Genomic DNA, 23,509 nt, shown 5'->3' on the forward strand with positions numbered 1-23,509 from the left:
TAAAACTCAGAGAGAATCTGTTTCACTGGGAAGTGCAGTGTGACACAAAGTTCTCCAGGGGCACCTGAGCCTACTGAAACCTATTGCTGGCTTGTGCAGAAACAATTCCATAGTGTCTGCACTGACATGCATGGAATAATCACTGTCTACAATACCTGGTCACTGTGCTCCAAAAATTAAACCAGATTGCAGATCATGAGTTGCCAGTCTTCTCTCCCTAGTAAACTAATTATTATTTGAAGTAGCAATTTGGGGTTTGCTTTACAAGCTTCCTACAACTCTGGCCTTCAGGAATCTCCCTCCTTTCAAGCTTTCTTCTACAAGTGAGAGAAACAGAGTCTTTTTAATACTCATACAGATTCAGAAGAATGGGCTGATAGAAAACTACCTAATACCACAAGGCTTAAGTTAAAACTGTTGAAGCACTCAATTTTCAAAATATATTTACAATCCTATGAGTGCTCCTTTTTTGAAGGAATAGGAATTAAATAAATCTCTCATCTTGCAATGGAACAGTGTTTTCTTCCTCTGTATATTGGTTAAAAGATTGAAATACTTTTATCTTCTTTTAGAGAATTAAACTGAAGATGATCTGTCAAAATCAAGTGGGTCTATCCCACCTTTTGCTGCCACGCACTGGTTGATGCTAGCTCGTGTGTTTCTGTGATACCTTGTAGAGAACAGTTTTATTAATACTAATGTGAGTTTCAGTAGAATGCTGTGGATTGTCTGGACCTGCCTAGAAGAAAAAGATAATTCAAACCAATACTTCTTGAACCTTTTACTGGATGGAAAATAGACTGCTCTTTGGAGTGGAAATGCAACATTAGAATAATTTTATTTAAACTCAGGCTGTAAATCTTTGATGTGGACAACGTAACCTTGAACAATTTTACAATTTTGCTCCACATAGTTGTGAAATCAGCCTGAAAATGCGTGTTAGCTGGGGCAATGCAATAATGCAGATTTGTAGCTTATGTACTTATAACCATACAGACAGGCATAAAGCACTTCTCCCAAGTCTGGATATTTTAAAGTTTTGTGACAGCTATGAAATCCTGCTGCAGCAGGATGAATAAAGAGTTGGTTTTCTTGTAGTTTACCAAAAGGACTATTCTTGGCCGTTCAGGATAAACAGTTATCTCCACAGTTGCACTGAGTACATTAGATCTTTTCCATCTACTTTTTGAATGTGGAAGGATGGCTCTAAAGTACAAATCAGAGTTTGAATCAGATAAAAAACCTGGCAGAGATGGATAACAAAGTAAGCTGCTCCTTTATTGCTTCATGTCAAAGGTACAGTCATAGGCTAGGGGATGTGAAAATTTGCAGAGCCACGTTTGGAAATCTCAGTGCCTCTTTCTGCTGCGCTCTCATGAGCTGTGGGGCTTTAGTCCAAATGGTATGTCTGTCAGCTGCACAGAGGCTCACTTGAATTGCAGCCTCACAAAAGGTTCAAGTTTGTTCAAAGAAGATATATACTCTGCAGACACCAGAATGCTGTGTATTTGTCACATAAGAGTGAGTTAAAGTAGCTAGAACAACCAAGGTGAAAATACAAAGCAGCCTGCAGAATTTTTAACAACCTGTTACAATTTCAGAAATAATTGTTATTTACCATTGAATTCTTAGAAATGTGGAGTTTTATTCTTAAACAAAGAAATCAAAGTGTAGAAAACATTATATTCTCTGTTAAATTCTACAGATCTTACATTTAAATAGAATATAATTCTGTAGTGCAGAACCCTGTTAAATGACATTTGTTTCTTGATTCTATAAGGCTGAAAGTGTAGCTGTGTATTGCAGCTGTTATTCCTGTTAATGTTACCTACTAATGTGATTAATAAAGATTGCCATGCATCATTTTCTAACAGTGCTACAGGCAGTACTGTAAATCTTTCACTGCATAGACCTCTCAAACAAATGTTTGATAAAGGAGGGGAGGATGTTAAACATTAAATTGACTGTGCTGTACATCAAGGAAGACATTTACAGTAATTGCCATATTTGTAGTCAGTCCATGTCCACTTTGAAAGCTACAGTAGTAATTTTTCTTTTCGCTGAAAATACTTACAGTGTCAGGTAATTTCAGCTATGCTTACTATGAGCCCTGCTTGGCTTGTACAAAAGTGTGAAGGCAATAAGATTTCATTACTTTCGGAGATGTACTCCATGACAGGTTCTTTCCTTTATAAACTGTAAATAAAACAACGTGCTCAAAAATAAACCAGTTTTTGAATATGGTAAGGATCCTCCAGCATAGATCCTGAAATATACAAGAGCTGCCAATATTCAGAAAGTGATGGGTAGGAAGGTGCTTTTGATCATTAAATTGATTACCTGCATGTCTTAAATAAATTAACTTGATAAACAAAAGAAGAGGTGTCTGTACATTTCCAGCTATTGTCTTTCCCTCCACTCATGCTGCAGCTGCAAATCAACAAAAGCAAGGGCAGGAGTGCCTTTTTTTCCTGCGCTTGAAGTCTACTTTCATTCCAGCCATACACAAATGCCCAAATGTAGAAACTGACCCTGCATCTCCCAAGTACTTTATTGCAACCAAGAAGAGGCTAGCTGTTGTGGAAGTCACATTTGCTGAAAATTCATATATTAAGCAGCAGTAGTTTTATCGTGTTTTGTATTATTATAGACAGTGTGTGCAAATCTTTTTAAGTTTAGGGCAATCGAAACAGATTTTAACTTTCTATATAACTTTTAGAAGTTATATAGAATTTTTAGCCAAACCCCCCAAAATGCAAAAAATTCTTTTAACATGGCAGGCTTTAAAGTAAGTCCTTGGCATGCTCAGTTTGATAGATGTAAAGAATTTAGGTGGTTTTGAAAAATGTACATATAATTGTGTCACTCAAGTATTTTAAGCAAATTTAAAAGTCAGTATAGTTCTGTCCCTGCAGATTAGAAGAAAGGATGGCAGGTTTTGGTAGCCTGGGCAAGCTGGATAGGATGTGAGATCTCAGAAATGTCAGGAGTAACATAAGGAAATGGCAAGTTTGCCTGTGCTGTGTGACCAAGCTGGCAGCGTGTCCTGTGTAGCATGATGTTGAAAAGTCTGGGTGTCACACTGTAGCCCAGGCATGGCTTAGAATCATAGAATATCCTGAGCTGGAAGGGACCCACAAGGATCATCGAAGTCCAACTTCTGGCCCTGCACAGGACCACCAAGAATCCCACCATGTGCCTGAGAGCATTATCCAAATGCTTCTTGAACTCTGGCAGGCTTGGTGCTGTGACCATTTCTACCTCCTTAACTTATCTTCTTGTGGATGTGCTGGGGCAAAAGGAGTGCATAGCTTCAAGGGATTTTTTTTTCCTCATATCTCTAAAGCCCCTGTGCAGGAAGCTTTGTGGGAAAATAAATGGCCTGAGAGTTATAATACCGATTATAAACCAGTTACTGCTCATAATAGTTCGTTTTTATAGTATGTTCTCATGGGGCTAAGGGCAGTCTTTGAAAAAGAACGATTGCAGTTCTGCTGTGTACTTGTCCAAAAGCTGTTCCTTTCTGTGAAGGTTTGTTGGGGCTTTTTTGTTGTTATTATTATTAACAATTATTATTTTTATTAAAAATATTACCGTTATTGTTAATAACAGTATAAAATTAATATTGTTGTTATTATTATTGTATTATTATTTTTGTTTGGTTTTTTTTCCAGTACTGAAGTGTGCGATCAATAATGGTCTTTCATTAGTCTTTTATTGCAGCAGATCATGCTTTACACTGTGGATCCCTGACAGTATTTTACCTTATTGCAGGAGGACTCTGCCCAGGGTCCAACGATCCCTGCCTGGAGAAGCCATGTCCAGGGGACATGCAGTGTGTGGGGTATGAAGCCAACCGGAGACCGTTCATCTGCCAGTGCCCACCAGGAAAGCTTGGCGAATGTTCAGGTGCATGTCACAGCCATAAAGGGGGATATACTTGGACAATAAAGTGCTGCCATTCTCATTTTGTAGGCAGAGGTGCCAGTGAAGTCAACAGAAAATGCACTGCTTAACCCATCTCAGCACGGGCACTTGGTGTGTCTGTTTATAAGCCCTGTAAATACTTGTCTTTATAGCTATGGGGCTGTATGTAGACTCTGATCCAGTTTCTGTTTGGAAATTCCCACTGGCTTGCTTGAATACCAGGTCAGTAAAACAGGCTGCTGAGAAAACAGGATTTCTCCTAGAGAATGTTATGCCAGATGTTTTCCTGCCATGGGCAAAGCTCTGTAATTAATTCCTCTGCTTATTATTTAGATTACCAAAATTCCAACCTTTATTAATGAAAACACTACACTATCCCAAAAAGAAAGTTTGAGGACATTTGTTAGTTCTCTGTATCTGTGTTCTTCCCTGGGATATGAAGAGCCAGGTGGATGGCCAGTGAAGTAGTGCTTTCTGTTGACTTCAGGGAATCCCAGGCTGCAGGACAGAGGATTTGTGCTGTTTGTCTGATGAAAGCACAGCAGATACTGGACTGTGGTCCTGGGCACTGGTTGCAGGGAACTCACTGTAAGGGTTTGGCTGACATCTGCCCACATGTAATTTTACACCCATAACTCAACTGCCTTATGTACAGGTGTGGTCATTTTTGACTCTCTCTGTTACCAGTGAGGGAAGACTGGTGCCTCCAGGAGTGTATAAGCTGAAATATGCTGAATACTTGGAGAAACCTCTTTGTTTTTTATGTTTAAGTATGGAGAAATAGAACTTTCCTCTGTGCCCTGAAAAATAGTTAAAAAAAGGAAATGCAGAAATACTCTGCAGTAGATGACAGCTTTTTTTCTCTCATCAAAGATGGGGTTTATTTATTTCTTCCTAGTCGTTCTCATTACCTTTACAAATTCTTCAATTATTTAACAGTTGAGGAGTTACTTCATGTATCACTAAAAGCACATGTGTCTTTTCAAAATGGTCTTGTTTCAGGCCACACTTCCCTTAGCTTTGCTGGGAATAGCTACATTAAATACCGTGTTTCTGAAAATAGCAAGAAAGAGGAATTCAAGTTGGCTCTCCGTCTGCGAACCCTGCAAAGCAATGGGATTATAATGTACACCAGAGCAAATCCCTGTATAATTCTGAAGGTAATTAAAATAACTTATCTTTTCTGCAGTTGTTTTTCTTGATTCTATATTTTCTCTTGGCTCTTGATTTGGGGAATGCTGTTCTCATTTCAGCTGTAGATTGAGAAGATGAAGTCTGATTCTAACGGGGAAAAACAATTTCAACAACAGCAGCAACAACAATAATCAGAAAAGCAGCTTGTTAGTGGTACTTTACTTGGAAAATTCCCCACTGGGTGCTGTTCATTATAAGCACATTATGTGTGTCTGTGTGCAGGAGCCAGTCTGCACGAGATGCAAGATTTGGCCATTTATATGACTATGTAGTCAAAACGAAGCCTGCTGAAATTGCTGTTCTTCCCTTCTGTCCTGTCTGTGGTTAGAGGATATGCCCTCACTGTTAGCAATTTAATTCCAGGAACCAACTGCTTAGAACATGTCTCCTACTGAATGTGAAGATCTCGGCACTCTGTGGATTAAGATTCTTTGTTGAGAGAGTCATGGGGTCAATGGAGATTGATACCAAATCAATACTTAATTGATAAGCTCTCCATGCAGTTTTATTCTTTTTTTTGGTTTCTGTGGAATGGCAAATAAAAGCTGGATGGAAAGGGAGTACTAGGCTCATCCAAGAGCCTGCACATATAGTACTTCTGCTATAGCCTCTAAGGTACAAAATGAAAACACTGACATTTGTAACTCAGCCATGTTCTATAATTCAGCAGTGGGAGAAATGGCACAGAGCGTTTTGTGTCTGTATTTGCAATCTTTAGGGTACTTTTGGCTGAATGCATAGGTAATGTTCAAGTGGCTAGATGAGTTATTAATGGGCAACAAATAATTTTACAGCTGATAGACTGAAGTATTTCTTTCATGAGCAAGAGTACTGTCTGTCATTCACCAGGAACTGTAGGCATTATTCAGATTTGTACAAGACAATTAACCTCTGCTTTGAGATGCGTAGAAATGCAGTTTGAACTTTCAAACATATTTTTTTGTTTAAAGAAAAACCAACCAAACCTGCAGGTTGGAAGACCTTCTTTGAAGTCTTCATCATGCTTGCTCTTAGCATATGTAAGTAGGTAATTTTTGCAATTTTGTAATTTCAAAAAATACCTAGGAAAAAAACAAATGTCCCTGGTGGAAGGTGCCAGTTGAAAACAATAGGAGATGATACAGAGGTGGCCTGAATTGGAGTTAGAATGGTGATAGGAGAATTCATTTTGGTAGAGTTTTGTATATAAAGCTCTCATCATTAAGGAGCACAGCATATCCAGATCATAGACAACTGAGTGAAAATCTCCAGTTGAAGCAGGGAAATTTTGCCACCAAAATAGAAACGTTGATGCTACTACTGTTGCTACAAAAAAAAAAAAAAAAAAAAAAAAATAAGGCAAACACACAAAGAAAACCCAATAAATAAAAACCCCAAAACCAAATTAAAACAAAACAAAACCAATCCAGTAAGAGAACCCCTCATTGCAATCACCTGAATTGAGTTTTCACTTGTGAGGTAGGAATCATGTTTTCAGTCACCACTTCACATAATCACCTAATTATTTTGCTTTGAAAGATGCTGAGTTAAAAATAATACTTCAAGGAGCAGCAACAAGAGCTGTGGTTATTGTACTCCAATCTCAGTGAGCAACCTCCATGTCAAGCTGTTTTGCTTCCTAGGTCTAAGAAACAAAGAAAGAGAAAGTAGAGCTTCAGATGCGGCTGCTACCTCATGTATCCAATGAGTGAGGTCCGGGGTCGTGTATGGATGCAAAGCTTCTGCTTTCTCCTATGCATTGAGCAGGGGAGGACATAGGGAATTACCTTCTCAAAGCCTCATGCTCAGCTTCTAAGTAGGGCAGGATTCGTTGTTGCAGTGTGTATGTCCTTTTCCCGGGTCTGGCCCTGGGCTTCTGCATGCATGGGGTTTAAAGGAAGCAAAATCATTACATGCAGCATAGTTTTTTAAGAAATGGTAGCACTTTAAAGATCAGGAATTGTCAGAGTTTAGTTTGTGAAGGTCTTTTAGCCAGGAGTATCAGGCTAAGTTCTCACAAAAGTGCTCTGTGGCAGACAAATGGCATCATGCTCAAGGGATTCAACCCTATCAGGTCTCTTCAGGGATGGCAGCTGACTCATGGACTGCACTTTGGGGATCCCTGACTCAGATGTTTTCAAGTCAGTTACACTTGGACTTTCTAAACACACTTTTTTTTCATTAGTAAACCAGAAGTAAGGTTTCCTTTTTTTCGTTTAACCAGGTACATATGGTGGGATGTAGGGAGGCGCTCAGAAATGAGGCCATTAAGCAGATTAATTAGAGGTCTATAAATGTGAAGTTGTTATCATTTGAGCATTGCTTTCAATTAAATTAAACATGAGGAGAAGCTTTCCAAATAGAGGATAAAGGAAGAAATCCTGTGTTCTTTTGAGCACTCTGGCATCAGTCCAGCAAAGCACTTAATCACTTGCTTAACTTCCTGTATTTGAAAGCAATTGGAACTATTCACATACCTTAATTTTAAGCATCTACTTAAGTATGTGCTGGATTAGCACCAGAGGGCCCAGCACCATCACTGAGCTTCAAATAAAGGCGGAGGTAGAAGAAATTTAGACCCACAGGTTATGAACTGATGGGAAGACAGGCAGAAAAAACACCTGTGCTGTTGGGGCATACAGTGGCATTGATTGTTTTGAAGCAAGTCTCTACCATTGCAGTCTGTTTAAACATTAATGCTGCAATATGCTTTTCGGTGTTTAAATGACCAGCTTAATTTTGGGAGCTCATACATTCATGATAACTCCAGAGATGGAATTATTTCATAACCGTAACACAGTGTCCTTCCTGGAGGAATAATCAATTCCACAGAGCAAACTGCTTGTCTACTACTTTGCTGCAAGCCTACCAGCTACACTGTATTGATATAATAAAATAAGGGTGGTTTTTATTCAGCTGTTTCAAATAAAGCAACTCATCCATCGATTTTGAGAGGTTGGCCTTTTTTTTTTTGCTGCACACTCTTGCTTTTAAGACAATTGGAGCAAAATGAGATGCAGGTCAATGTTGGTTTTTTTTCCTTTGGAAAGATTGCATGTCCCAAAAACAGTATCACCATTTCATTTTTACCTATGTAGCAGCCAACTGGGAAAAGTAAGATTTAACCACTTAAAGCATTACAAGGCTATTGCAGAAGAGAATTCAAATTTTTTTTTTCCTCCAAGGAATATAATGGAGATTCATCTTGTTTTGTGAAATTTTAAGGATTAAAGATAGGCAAAGAAAGACTTTCCCAGCATGCCATAAATACAACTGCTAAATGGTAAAAGGCAGGCATATGTTCTTCTGTCCACGCACTTAATGTGAAACTTTGTGTGGTTTAGTGAAGTATGTATTATACATTTTAATGCATTACTGCTGCATGGCTTATGCTGGATAGGACTGAAGCTTGGATATTATCCCAGTTGTGGCTGTAGTTGAAACAAGTAATATTTTAATTAAATACACCATTTTACACAAACGGACGTGAAATGCAATTCAGCTAACGAAATATTTCCCCAGATAGATTAGGAGGCAGCATGCTGTATCCATGGTGTTTGACTGCAGATGGACTGTGCGAGCTGGAGGTGGTCTCAGAAGAACCATTTGATCATTTTATTACCTGTGTTGATACACAAATATGGATGTTAGCCAAACATCTTAGCCAGACTAATACTCTAATATAATTTACAGTGTGTGTTTGGCTCCATTCTGCTCACTGAATGAAATTGTTGAAATGTAGCAGATTGCATCAGCTTTTGGAGTCTTCTCTGTTCTTTTTACTTCTCTACAGGTGAGAAATCCTGTGGCATATATGCTTAAGTTTACATTAACCTCCCTGTCATTGTTATAACTGAGCCTAGAAAACTCTGGGAAGTGGAAGCTTTGTGGGAATTTTCTGCCCAGCTAGGATGAAGCAGTGTCTCTCTGCTTTCATGGTGCAGAGGGTCTCTGCTGATGCCATGGGCTGCACTGGTGAGGGGTTGCACAGTTTGCATGTCTCTGCTGTGAGATGGAATAACTCAGGCTCTCTGCTGTGTTGCACTACAGAGATGAATAAAAAAAGCAATGCCACACATTCAGTGCTGGACTGACAGTCTGATGCTACTGACTCTCAACTAGACCAGCCATCATCCCACTGAGGTTAATGTCTGGGTAACTGCTGAGCCTGGACAAGAGCCTGGATATTCATTGGAGGTCCATACTTTTTGCTTGAATGTCCCTAAGTTAGCTTGAAGTTCAGCTTTTCTTGGTACCGAGGTCCAGGCTATAATCAAAAAACCCTCTCTGAGGATTGAGCAGTGACCCTGACATCTCAGTGGTTACAAGGAATCACAGGAACACCAGGGATTAATTGCTGAATGATGGTTGAATTCTCTGCTCTTAGGAGTGGGGACAGCAATTTTACCTGTTAAGTGGAAGAACCTTCTCCTCCCTGCCCGGCCAGTCTAGCTGCTAAGTAGTAAAGAGTGGAGCCCTTTGCAGCATCTACTCCTTGCCAGTTCTTCCTATTCATCCTACTCCTCCTGGAGGTCCATAGGGGGATGAATATTTCCTCCCAGCCCCTCTACAGCAGGACTGTGACCATCTGATTAATGAAAGTACTTTCATGGTCCCATTGCTAGGGGTAGCTGGGCATGTCACACAGTCTTTAATGCATGTATCCATAAAGCAGTGGTGTGAGGTAGGGAAATGACGTTACCCTTCTTTTACTGCTGGAGACCTGAAACTAATGGCTTGCTTGAGATCTCAGAGGAAGAATGTTGCAGGGTGTGGATTCCCATGCAGATCTGTCATGTCTTAGGCTAGTACTGTAAGCATCAGACCATCCTTTCCATCTTTCACTCTAGGTAGAGGTTACTCGTGTTTCTTCAATAACAGGAAGGAAACTTAACCCTTCAGACAATATATATTTACTGTGTATGTCAGATCATCTGCTGGTAAAAAGAAATAAAAGTGGATGAGAAAGATGTATAAAACATATTTTAATGGCAAATCTTTTAGATCATAGTTTCCTGTATACAAATGGTGTAATATTTATCCCAGGTGCTCAAATGTGGTGTTGTATTTATAAAGATAATTGGAAAAACATGTTCTGTGAGTAAGAGTAATAGACATGCAGGCCGTAGGTCCTTCAGGGCATAAGTAGTCATAGGGGAGGTATATGTATATTATACACAATCAGTAGAAGAGTTTCCATAGGAAAAAGCCTTTTGAGTAAGCAGCGAGTTATCTGCTTATACAATGATGGCTGTTTTTCAAAGTGTAATATGTTGGCATGCATTTTTCTGTTTGATTTGTATTCCTGGTGAGACAGACCACACTTTCTGAGCAGCACCTTCAGGGTTTTTGGACTATTTTGTTGCACATGGGGGAAAGAAACTATTGCTCCATCTCTGGAGAGAAAAAATTCTCTGCTTATCAGGGCATCTTGTTTACCAGGATTCCTTCTGAGAGTATGCTTTAACAGACCCAATTTCAATCTGCAGAAACTGTTTACGGCTGAGTTTTGATTCCTGTAAGAAAATGTTTTTTAGTGAAAAATGATCCAGATTCATTATTCTATACATCCATTAGCCTTATTTGATTGAGCTGTGGGAGTACCAAGCAACATCCATCCCTTAAGCATGTATTTGCAGTCATAGATCTGATTTCTTCTCAGTTTCATTACAGCCTACAGATCAGGGACTTCAGAACAGCCAGTTGTTCATAGCAGGGGCTAATTCTAGCTCCTTCCCTTGGCTCCTTCTACATGTGTATTCATTCCTCTACAGCCCTTCATACCATGCAGACTAAGTGGGCAGATGGAATCTACAGGGAGCTTGCCCCATGCTTAGCACCTCTGTGTCCTCACTGCCAAGCAATTGCCGAGCAGAGGAGGGGTGTGGTTTATACCCTGATTGCCCAGTGTGTCTTGGCTTGAGGTCCAGTTCAGATTCAGCCAGTCAAGAAACCAAGCATTTGCAAAGGAGGAGGAAATCCAGGGATCTACCCATCTCAAGATTTTACTCTTAGCTTTTCTCCAGGTAGTTTTGTCAGCCTCCAAGGACATAAAATGCTGATAATGACACGACAGCACAGTCTGCTCCTGTAGATTAAGAGTTTCCCATTTACCTTCAAGCCACAGCAGGGAGCCTGGCTGAGAAAGAGTTTGAGCACGCAGTCACATGCCAAGGGAGGTCTCCAGCTAACAAGACTATTCATGCTAGAAATGGCCAAAAATGGCCAAAGGCAGATGGACGCACTGCAGCGTCCTCACATCTGCATTCACCATGCCGGTTCAGCAGGCCACCAAAGCTCTGTGGGGCTCTTGCATTGACAGCTGTGGCAACTCTGCTCTCACTGGGGGGAGCAGTCAGACTCTGTAACAGATACACCAGTGAGAGGACAATGTGAGCTGCCTGGATGGATGAAAAATGACACAGCATCTGAACTTTTCAGGGGGATAAATAATGTGACAGAACTGTCTTGAAATGGGATTTGCAGAAATAAATACTTCCTAGAGCTTCCTAGAGCATGACATAAAGGTAAAATACTTGCAAGAGCTTTCAGAGAACTTGAATCCAATTAATGTGTCATAAGAAGTTATTTCCAACCTTGTCAGCCGTTTTAAACTTATTTGCCATCTGTTAGAGAAACCTAAAATCTTTGGGTAAAACGCTAATGAGGAAAGCAGCGCTTCCTACCTATTCCCTCACTTTGCCTGCACCGGCAGAGTAGCACAGATTTTCCCTTTGTGAGGACTTGGGATGGGTGAGGGACAGGAGGGAGAGTGAGAAATCCCCTACAAACTCTCTAAGTCCATGAGCTCAGCATAAATACAAGGAAAGAAAGGAAAGTAAGACCCATCTTATGTCATCTATGAGGTATACACAGAGCAGGTTGTGTAGCATCTTTGGGAAATAACTGACTTTTGGTCAACCAGTATCTTACTGTTGTAATTAGAGAAGCTGAACTTAGGATGTTTAGGGACAACTCCACACCTCATTGAGATGCTCTTAAAGGTTACAGAAGCGCAGGATGTTTGCATGAGCAGAGTGCCTAACATCACCAGCTGAAAGCGTGACCATTGACTTCGCCACAAGCCTCTCAAACACTGAGAGGTGATCCTGTGCCCTGACTGTCCTTTTGGTGACGTCAACCACTGGGAGCAGAATCAAAGCTCTTGGACTTGCTGAGAAAGACACAGCTGTTCAAGAGCAGAATAAGGGTCCTCAAGTCCATATCCTGTTCAATAAAACATATAATTATCCCAGGTTTTGCCTGTGTTCTGCACCCATACGATTTTCTATATTTTCAGTTTTCCTGCAGTAGTTGGCTTTGGGCAAATTCAAAGTAAGCTGATATTTTCCACTTTATATTTTTTTTGCTGATGATAAAGGCACAGTTTTTTGCTATTTTAGTGTCACGTGGGAGAGCAGCTTTAACAGTGTGCAGAGACTGTCTAGAAGTTCTCTGTGCTTCCAGATTCTCTGCGAGAGCATATTCTGAGACAGCTAAGTGCCTGAAGCGGTTTGATTTCTGTTTTCCTCCTGCAGATTGTCGATGGCAAACTCTGGTTCCAGTTGGATTGCGGAAGTGGCCCAGGAATCCTGGGAATTTCTGGCAGGGCCGTTAATGATGGAAGCTGGCATTCGGTCTTCCTGGAGCTGAACCGCAATTTCACGAGCTTGTCCCTGGACGACAGCTACGTGGAACGCCGCAAGGCCCCCCTCTACTTCCAGACGCTCAGCACAGACAGCTCTGTCTACTTCGGCGCCCAGGTCCAAGTGGATAACGTCCGCAGCCTGACTGACAAGAGGACAACGCAGGTCCTGAGCGGCTTCCAGGGCTGCCTGGACTCAGTAGTCCTAAATAACAATGAGCTGCCACTCCAGAACAAGCGCAGCAGCTTCGCAGAAGTGGTTGGCCTGACGGAATTGAAACTTGGCTGCGTCCTTTATCCCGATGCCTGTGAGAGACATCCCTGCCAGAACGGCGGCACCTGTACTGCCGTGCCATCTGGTGGTAAATGTTTTCATTACTTTATGGGCTTCCCCCTCCCCGTTTCCCTCTGTAATTTATTGCCAGAGATGGTTTTATGCAGCAACATGCTTGAAAAATCTCATGAACTCTATAAAACTCTGATAGGTATTGCAAATTGGGTAAAAGCTGTTTGCTCTATAAATAACAGTGAAATGGTGCCCCTTCTTATTGCATTAGTGTTCCAGGAGGAAATTGATTTATTGGCTGTTAGGATAATCCTATTTCTATAGAAACCAATAGAATTACAATTACTGTAATGTTCAGCTGGATTTTTCAGGATCCATTTACAGCATCCTTACAGCACTGAGGGCTGTACACAAAGATGGTGATTTCAAACGTCCATCACAGAGGCAACAGCGGTGTTGCCTTACTCTGTTTCCAAAGCTGTCACAAATAATTACTGAGCTGTCCACAAACACCTTCGTCCTTTTATAAGTGAGTAATTTGATTACATGTCTGCATTGAAAATAGCAGGTTGGGCCCATTATAAACCCCTCCTGAACTGTATTTTACAGCTTTCTTGGAGGCCTGAGTGCTCTAAGGTCTAAGTAATATTATCCAAATTTTATAGAGCATTGATTTAAACTGTGCTTGTGTTGGAGTTTCCTATCCAGTGGTTATGTGGTGGTTTGTGTGATTTGATACCAGTGACTTACTGCAGTGCACAAGTTACCAGAACAGTCAGCACGTTAGCAGGAGAAAAGCAAATGGCACACATGTAAAACATTCCCGCTCAGGCAGTTCTCTCTCTGCAGTGTAGGAGTTTCCCTTCCAGTTGCCCATACTATATTAGCGTGCAGCATTGCACACCTTTTCTGGCAGAATAAAACTTCCTCTGAAAAGGAGGGTGCTCAACAGAGAGGTTTTCTGCAAGTTCAGAGCTTTCCATCCACTTACTGTCAGTGGGTTTTGGTCATGGTTCCGTAGGAAAGTTCCCGCTAAACTCTTGTTTTATGGAGCATTTAACCACTGTCCCAGAGCTTTCTGCTTTAATGTGTCCATGCAGCTCCCTTGCACCCATACTTATTATTTCTGTTTTTCATTAGTTCAAGATTGGCTCTCATATTTCCTTTCTGAGTCCCCTTCACCGTGCAGATTTTTTAAACCTAAACTTCTGATCGGTTCAAGACTGACATGTGGAGAGATTAGAGCAAAACTGTGATAAGTTTCTCAGTTGGATAGCTCCACCCTTATAAAGTAAGTCCTGACAATGTGGATTTGTCCTTGCTGGGCTGTCTCAGCTAGCATCCCCTCTGGATCTTTGGCTTTGATTCAGCCACCTCTTCTCCCATGCTATCACAAATGATGCATCAGGGATGCTGTCGGCTTTGCTGTTGATGGAAAGAGATGGGAGGACAGTTGGGAGGAATGAAGCACAGCCCTGGCAATCCAGGATGTGCTGTGGGGCATGAGGAGAAATGTTGCTGCGTGTGTGTTTGTCCTTAAGTGTCTTTATTTACCGAGAGAAGGAGAGAAAAGGAGGGCTGCACAACAAGGGCAAAAGAAAATCTTCCTGAAACAGAACGATGCTGCAACCACTGGAAGAATTGCTAAGGATGATTACTGAAATTCCGGGAAATATGGCGGTAGGATGTACAGGAACATATGTGTGATGGCTTTGATTCAGAGTCCATACTTACTAAATGGGGTTAGCCATTCGCTTCACATCCTAGGAAACATGAGAACAGCTCCTTCTATTGTGAGTCTACTTACAGTATTGCTCAGCAATCTCATGATGAGTAAATTGAAACCTTTCTAACAAAACTCTTTACAGTAATTCTTTTTTTCCCAGCTCCATGTGCATGCCAATTCAAACTGAGGGGAGACACAGGGTAGGGGAGAAGTGGCACTGAAGTTTGGACCCATCTTATTACTGGAATGGCAAATACCATTTTCATGTCAACAAAATTCTCTGCTGGAAAGCAGTCCCAGAACTGATTTAACTTGCCTGGTTCCTGCCTCGGCAAGGGGCATGTGCCCTGCAGGGATGTTTTGGCTGCCTGCCGTCAAAAAATCTGTTTGGTGTTTTTACTGTCTCAGCAGTGTGTGTAAATAAAGGATTGTTATAAAGCCATAATTCCAGTGCAGTGGGCCCTGACTGTATGTCGGTGGTTCTACAGCCCAGCCCATAAGGAGAAGGCATGGGCATTTGTGCTTCCACTAGGCAAAGCAATTCTGTTGTTAGTGTCCTCCATATGCAGAAAGGCCATGTAATTAAATTTAAAAGCACAGGAGTCCAACAGCATTGCAAATCCTAGATGCAGAGCTACAAATGGTAATGTGCATTTAAGAACCATCAAGCATTGCACTTGCTGACATAGATGTTAGCAGCTGACTTCCATTTAAAATGGAAAAAAAAAACTGTTCATTTTTTAAAGAATTTTCTTAGAATGAAAGCAGCAGTTTTTTTCTTTTTTGGTGAGGGGAAGAATGCAAAAATACACAATGCAAAGCTCCTTTTACCAATTGCAGGGCATTCAGTAGCATCAGGATCTCCTGACTAATATTTTCTATGATATTATCATCCTTTTTAAGTTTTTGGAGAATAACATTCCTTTTCCTAAACAGAGTACTTGGCATAAGATTTGTTTTAATAAATACATCCTCTAATTTGAATTTTACAAAGCAGATTTCATATACTATTAACATCCTTTTTGTTATGGACAACCTACTGTGCTTTACAAGAAAATTAGGAGAGAGAAAAAGAAAGCTGAGATTTATAGCTAACTTAAGAAGAAAACAGTCAAGCAAAGGTTACGCAACATTATAACATGAAAGAGTTGCTGGCTACATACCAGAAGTCAAAGAGGCTGTGTCTAATTTGCATATAATTTGCATAAATTGAACATCTACGACACAAATCTCTATAACAGTGTTCCTGTTGTGAAATCTTCCTTTCAGTAGAAGTGCCTGCTGCCCTGCTTGCCATTAATAAATACCTCGATTACCTTTTTCTTCATCTTGTGGTTATGGGAATAGGGTCACATCGTGGCCTTGTGTGGGGAATTGCTAAGGCAGTGCGCTGTATGCATTAGCATATGCATCATGTATGCGTCCATGCTGCTGCTGTTATGGTTTGGATGGATGCATTCCCAGCGGCTTCGAAGCGCCTGCTGCAGGGCAGGGCTGTGCCTGGGCTGCCCAGAGCTCAGGACTGACCACAGAGGTCTTGCTCCAAAGCAGGGCTGGCACAGGGCTAAGCTGACCCGCGCTGGCTCTTTCTGCCTGACCTCTCTGCATATGGAGCAGGGCAGAATGGGGATGTCAGCCTGTGCAAGTGAACACAGACAGCACAGGTGAGAACTCCAAGAGTACTGAAAAGACTCTCTGCTTTCAAACTCTGGTTTCTGAGCAGCAGAAAGTGACCATGACAGGAATCTCTGCTCTCATGGCAGCAGTGGTTGCCCAGTGATGCCAGTGGTTCAAGAGGAGGGGCTGCGCATCCAGAGGCCCCATGGGGAGATCCAGTGCATGTTTAAATGGGCTGGCAGATGAGAACTCACTTGGTCTGACAGCTCAGGAGACTCGTAGCAGAAAGATACATATTCAGTTTTAGAATAATTTTACTGGAAGACAGTGGAAACCACAGCCCTGAAGTGTAGGCCACATTCTTCCAGACTTTTCAGTCCCTATCCATAAGTATGGGTCAGTAAAGCTATTTTTAAAGAAAGTTAGCATTTTGAAACCTGACAAACAGCGTGACTTTCAGAAACAGCTTGGCTCTTCAAACTGAAATTTCCCAAGAAAATTCAACCAAGTGTTTAAAGTGTGGTTAAGCTGAAAGCTGCTGAATATGAGGTCTTAAAATGGGAAATGTCACACAACCTTAATAATAGTGTAGCACTTTCCAGGGCTGCCAATAGTAAATGTATGTTTATCTGCATGAGTAACAGCATGAGCAATCTCAGCAATAGAAAGCTTTACTGTAATCACATGCAAAGACTGCACCAAGGTTTTCAACCACAGAAAGAAACCTCATGCTTGTAAAGCCTGCAATTATAAGTATAGTTACTTCCTTTTAATTTGATCAGTCCTATATACATCTGGCTTTGATTGAAGTAAATGGCTTATACAAGTAGGCGATTTTATTTGAACGTGAAGCATTTGGGCGGAAGTATCTACTGAGTCAAGGACTCAGTGGGCAGAGCATGAGGACTCAAAGTCATTGTTTTCCCCACTCTTCACTTTTTCTTCTATTCTTTTTTTTCTTTTTTCATGAACAGAGTTATAATCCAAAGGGAGGAGAAAATACAACATGGCACTTGGGTGGTGGGTTTAATACATGTTTTAAATGCTGTTGGCAGCACGGCTGGTTTTGATGATCAGGTAGTTCATAAGAAATAAATAAGGGAAAAATTAGTGTAATAATACCATGGAACTGGCCTGGTCTTACTAATGTTCTTGATCTTGCTTTTTCACACACACAAACAACCCAACATACTGTGACGTGAGTATACCAAATGCACATCAATTAATTTTTTGAAAGCTTTTCAGAAATTTTGTTGGTGTTTAATCTTTTTTATAGCTATGATTATAGGCGTCTGGTTTTAAATTCACACTTTCAAAGCACATCCATGCCAATCCTGTCATAGAAAGCACTGGTTCAGCAAAGACTGAGGTTCATTTTCATACCAACAAGTGGCAAGAGGCAATCATCTGTTTGAAGACAGATAAGTTAAATCTGGAGTGGCAGGACTGTGTATGGCTGAAGAACACACACTTCTTGAAGGTGGCCTGGTTTGCCTATAGACCTACCAAAATACAAATGCTGGGAGAGGTCCTCTTCACCTTCAGTATTTCTCATCAGTTAGCTTGCTATGTAACACTGTGTGGTCAATGCCAAAGGCAGGGCTGTTTCTGGACGTGGAGTGTGTCAGGTCTAGCTGCACAGCAAGGAGAGAAACTACACAATGGAAAAGCCAAAGCACGTTAACAGATAAAAGCCAGCCTCTCTTGCATGGGATAAATAGAAACAGGAGCATACACATGTTCAGAAAAAAAAAAAATTGGCAGCAGTTCGGAGCATCCTCTGTAATAAAGCCAAGTAAACCTTAGGATAGACAGACATTCAGATGCTCAGGCTGGAACGCTACCAGCAGAGATGTTCGCTACATAACGACACCCCATCTGCTGGTGGCACCGTGCCTGCCTTGTGCCACTGCCTCGGCTTCTTAAGTGCCAAGTAAGCATAGGTATAGGCAGGGAGCCTGTGTAGTGTCCTGGCTTACTGCATGTTGCTCTTCAGTAAGGTCTGGGATGAAAAATACCTTTTCTTCTGGATAGGGACATGCCAAGAGAGCAGTGAGAGGAGCTGTTTGAGTCACAGTGAGAAGGTAAGATTTAATTTCATAGTTTACTCAGTACTCAGACGGGTGGAGGAGCATGAGAGAAGCCTTATAAAACAACCAGTAAGCCCAAGACAATGTGTAGACCTATGTCTACAAAATGTTTTAGGTTGTGAATGACCTTTGATGCGAATCTTCTGATCATCATCTCTCCCTGTGCTTCACTTCTCACTGTGGAGAGGTAAGGTCTCGGAGGGCAGGACCAGGCTGAGTTGGAAGACAGCTGGTCCCAAAGCCCTGAGCTGCATGCACTGAGGGTCCTGGGTCCTCAGCACCAGCTCTTTGGCCCCACAGACCCACTGATGCTGCTCTGCAGGACTTGTTAATGTAGATACAACCTAAAAAGGCTGTATTGTTGCTCATAGCTTGTTGTTGCTCTTAGGTCAGCTGTTGGTACATGCTGCTATGGCACATGCTGAGAATGTTGTGGTCCCACCCTAGAAGCATTGCAGAGGCGTTTTCCAGAGTTTCCTATCTTTTTCCACTGATTTCCTCTGAAGAAATACAGTGGTGACATCACAAAATTTGCTGCCTTGGAGAATGCAGATCAACATTTCTGGGAATGAAATATTCATTCCTCTTGGAGGAAACTCAGATGGACTGTATCATCTTAAATAGTGATGAATTTCTAAGACTTCAGTGCTTTCATTTTAAACAGGATCAAGCCCTACATTTTAAAACAGTTTTTTCATCCCTTGGTGAGAGAACAGGGCACTGAGCCTTTTCTCATGCTTGAATGTGAGAAGTTTGTTTGTTGTTCTAACCAGGAGGGAAGAAATGAATGGTACATTACCAGGATATTAAATTAAAAGCATAATAAAAATTCTTTATTAGACCCAAGATGCACTCCCTGCCAGAAGGGTTTTCTTTACAATTTACCTTTGTCCACAGCCATGTGGCTAAAGTGTGCAGTAGCAGGCAAAATTACAGCCTCTGCTGTGAGAGGTTTGGAGAAGGATTAAAGGTCTGGCTGGTCTTCTGGCTGAGCTGCTATATGCTGTCTACTGAGCCATCATATCAGCTCTTCTCTTCCCTACTCCATGAATTTTGACATATGCTTTGCTGTGTTGGAGACCTCCCGGGTGAATGCTCTACAGCTCTGAGCATGTGTGTCCTGTGTCTTTTGCCAGTGGCTTGGACTTGGCAGGTGTATGGCAGGGAATCCAACAAGAGGAAACACCAGTAATAAATATGGTAATTTAACATTGTCTTGTTTTAGTGCCTTTTTTATTTCTACGTTTGATACTTAGAATCTGTAGTGAATACTGTAGTCTTCTAACATCTGATATGTGTTCCACCGTCATTAAATCAAATTTGGTGAAAAACATAGGCTTTCAGAAGCGGACTTTTGTTTTGGTCCTGTTCGTCCACTGCTGGACAGGGCTCTGACCCATCTGGTGCATTCAATTTCATCTTGTCTTAGGATAAAATGCATAAATCCATGTTCCTTTTATTGCTGGTGGTAAAACTGTCTTTTTAAATCAAATCAATACTTTTCAAGTTTTCTACAATGAACAAACGTAGAAATATGTTACAGAATGAGAACCTAGAACTTAGTCAGCTGAAACAAACATGAGGACATGTAAGTGGTTTAAAGGCTTTGTCCTACAAATGATTGGCACCTAAGAACTTAGTTAAAAAACAACAGAAACTTGGCTTTTAGCATCACTTTAGAGTTATGGAGGTTTATAAAATACCAGATAACACATATAATCTGTTGTTATATAAGGCAACAGAATTGATTATGAATAAAGTGGTTTATATTTGAATTGAACATTCTCCTTTCATTTAAACTCATTTGGACTGTAAAAAACATATAAAACATTACTGTAAATTTTTGGACTATAGATGTCACTGTTCAGTCATAAAAAGGGAGCCCTGAAACAGCTTTATTTATTCATGGCTGTGATTCTACCTACAGTCACAGGTTTGTAATTCTTCAGACCCAGATCTCTATAGGTCCAGAAAGCTGTTCACATTGTCTGAGTGAGATATTTTTAAGACACAAAAAGAAATAATCCCATCTTTCTGATGCTGACTAAACGTGCTTTCTGGGAAGCCCAAAAGTTGAATAATTTATCTTCTTAACTCTGTAACCTTGGAAAGATCAGTGTATCTGTCTCCCTTGTAGTAGGACAATGAAACAGCATGATATTTGAGTATCTATTTCATTTATCTTCAATTAAATAGTATTGGACTCTTAACGGAGTATGCCAGCAAGTCTGGTTCCAAGTTTATTCTGAAAAGCCTGTCCTCATGAAAGAATTCAATTAGAGTAACTGAACAAGGTGAATTGAACCGTATAGGACATAAAAGATGTGGGAGTCTAGATGCAGAATTGCTTTTTCTTTATGCCTCCACTGGGCTTTTCCGTATTGTTTCCATGAAATTCTTTTTCTTGTAACCGTGCTGGAAATTCCTGCCATGTTTGCAGAAAGAGTAACTTTTAAAACAATTGTTTGGGTTTTTTTTCCATATGTATAGATATAGGAAGTTTTTAAAAATATGTTTTAAAGGCTCACCACTGACAGATGATACTTCCACTACATCAGCTTGATTGCCAATAATTTTGATGCTGAATTGAGTTGTGCTCAACCATTTCAGCTCTAACTGCAGCTGTATTAATGGCAGGAAGGTTCCTTGTTTCAGTTGCTTAATGTACTACATTCAGTAATTATGTGAACCCCATAACTGGAGCTTGAACCTTGACTGCACATCTGTTTAGGACATTTGGATTGTGTAAGGAGCTTTTTAAAAGATCAGCCAAAGTTTTTTTACAGACATCCAGGAAAATTTGCTAGCTTGACAACTCTAACTTAGGAGTCTTCTTTTTCCAAGGATCATCTCATGGCTTTCACAGCCTACATGTTCTGTGCTCTTTTCAAGCAAAAAAGCACTCAGATTTCCATATCCAGTTCACAACATTAAGAGATGCACTGCCTCACAGGATTTCTTTGTGACCTTAAATAAGGCTTTTATTAATGGCACTATGCCATATGAAATTGCAAGGAGAGAAGGAAAAAAGAAATTTGTCATTTGAGACTTGGCAGGGTGAACTGATGTATTTAAAACCTTTTTCTTTTTTTTTTTTTTTTTTTTTTTTGATTCTGCTCCTGTGTTGGCAAAAAACAGAAATGGGACTTCAATCCCTGACAGGGTCCCCCTCCACTTGAGTGTTGTTATGTCTGATGTATTGCAGTCAGTGATTAATCAGAATTTGATAGCACACACATAATCAGCTCTGATAAGGGCTGTATTGCCCAGGTCAGCTGGTATTTTGAAGTTTATAATTTCTGCCTTGATGATGCACTTTATAAAACTGGTGTTTTATTACTGTCACATCCCCACTGTGTCGTCCTTGTAAAGGGCAGAGGTGGAAAAGCTCTCAGCTGATATATTTGTTCTCAGCGAGGCCCCAAAGGAGAATAGACTGCCGCTATCAGCAAACTTTTTCAAAAATGTTGGGAAATACATCCTTGATCTAGAATATTTCTTGTTACAAAAGATGTTCACGGATGATGTTTGTTCTTACCTGAATCATGACAATTAGGATGGTCTGGGCTGCAGCAAGTCTTCTGGTCCCTGGTTGTAGACATGAGCTCTGATTGTCTGGGCATCTCAGATAAACAAACTCTTGACTAGCATTAGTGTGGACCACATGGACAGACCAGAATGAGTGTAAGCATCCCCTTGCCCCCACAGTACAATTTACTTTTCAGTGTAAAGCAGCCAAATGGCTCCTCTTGCTTTTAGACAGACTCAGTGGTAGGAGTCTAATTTCCCTCTCTCTGTCCCTCACCTCCCAGGGTACCATTGCAATTGCCTCTCCCAGTTTACAGGAAGGAATTGTGAGTCAGAGATCACAGCCTGCTTCCCAAATCCTTGCCGGAATGGAGGCTCATGTGATCCCATCGGCAATGCTTTCATCTGCAACTGCAAAAATGGCCTGACAGGAGTAACGTAAGTGTCCCTCCCCAGGTGGGAAATGGGAGCTTTTTGGCTCAGTGATGGTGGGTTTTTTGATCAGGATTTTGTACCCAAAAGCTATGGTTCACCTCGCAAAAAAAACCCCAACCTCAGCACTTATTCCAAGTCTAAGCTAATGACAGCTGAGAAATCCCTTTGATTTCTCAAATCTGAGTCTTTCATGCTCAGAAATGTTTTTTCTGAATTCACCCTCCTAAATTGTTGATTCAGGATGTTATCTCGATACAGTTTTCTCTGAGATATACCTGTCTAAGTGTTGCCAGCTTTTTGAGTTATCTTGTAAAACCTGTGGAAGCTGCTGTGTAATCTTTGTTTTGAAAATGGATCAATTATTTGGTCACCTTATCCCTGACATAAAAGGCTAATTTATTGCAGTCATTTTTTAAAGTCCCTACCTTGATCATATACTTGGTGTAGACATAGAAAATCATGACCTGCCCATCAACATGCTTTTTTTCTCATCTGGTTTGTCTACTGTTTGTATTTTTTCCTCTGCATTTTACTACCTCTGATTCTTTCCAATTCTCCTCTCTCTTTATGGTTCCTGTTCTTTTTTTTCCTCCACCTCTCTAATATTTGTTTATTTTATCTCCAGACCTAAATAATTTTACATAGTCAATATATCCTTCTCTTCTCCTCTTCTCTTCTCTTCTCTTCTCTTCTCTTCTCTTCTCTTCTCTTCTCTTCTCTTCTCTTCTCTTCTCTTCTCTTCCATAAATACCCTGATTTTTTTACTATCTTTTTTCTCAACTATCTTTTCCTTGAATCCTCCTCTAATACTTTGTATTGAAACCCATGGGGTAGTCCAAAAACAATATAAAAAAAATATTCTCTGTTACATTCAGTATGCCTCATTAAGGTCAGGGAACCTTTTCCTATCAGGTGATTTATTCCTTTCTTGATATCTATCAGATGTTCTAAACTCTTAATTCCCTGTTGATATTTCCATTTTATTGTCTTAAAAAAACCCATGGAATAGCTGTAGAAAAAATTAAATGCCATTAAATAATAGGAAATAATAAGATAATTTGCAGAGTACCACAAGGTGTTAA

General features: G+C 40.6%; 1 protein-coding gene across 11 annotated transcripts in view; it reads left to right on the plus strand.

Annotated features, from left to right (window-relative positions):
* FAT3 (FAT atypical cadherin 3) overlaps positions 1 to 23,509 on the plus strand; it is a 402,929-nt gene that overhangs the window by 362,540 nt on the left and 16,880 nt on the right. For all 11 annotated transcript variants that reach the window (XM_039563113.1, XM_039563130.1, XM_039563138.1 and 8 more), the window contains 4 exons: positions 3,775 to 3,909; positions 4,930 to 5,087; positions 12,639 to 13,107; positions 22,277 to 22,430. In XM_039563113.1, coding sequence (XP_039419047.1) covers positions 3,775 to 3,909; positions 4,930 to 5,087; positions 12,639 to 13,107; positions 22,277 to 22,430 — 916 coding nt within the window. The remainder of the gene's footprint in view (positions 1 to 3,774; positions 3,910 to 4,929; positions 5,088 to 12,638; positions 13,108 to 22,276; positions 22,431 to 23,509) is intronic.

Source organism: Corvus cornix, chromosome 1 (genome assembly GCF_000738735.6).
Source record: "Corvus cornix cornix isolate S_Up_H32 chromosome 1, ASM73873v5, whole genome shotgun sequence".
In the NCBI taxonomy this organism is placed as follows: Eukaryota; Metazoa; Chordata; class Aves; order Passeriformes; family Corvidae; genus Corvus; species Corvus cornix.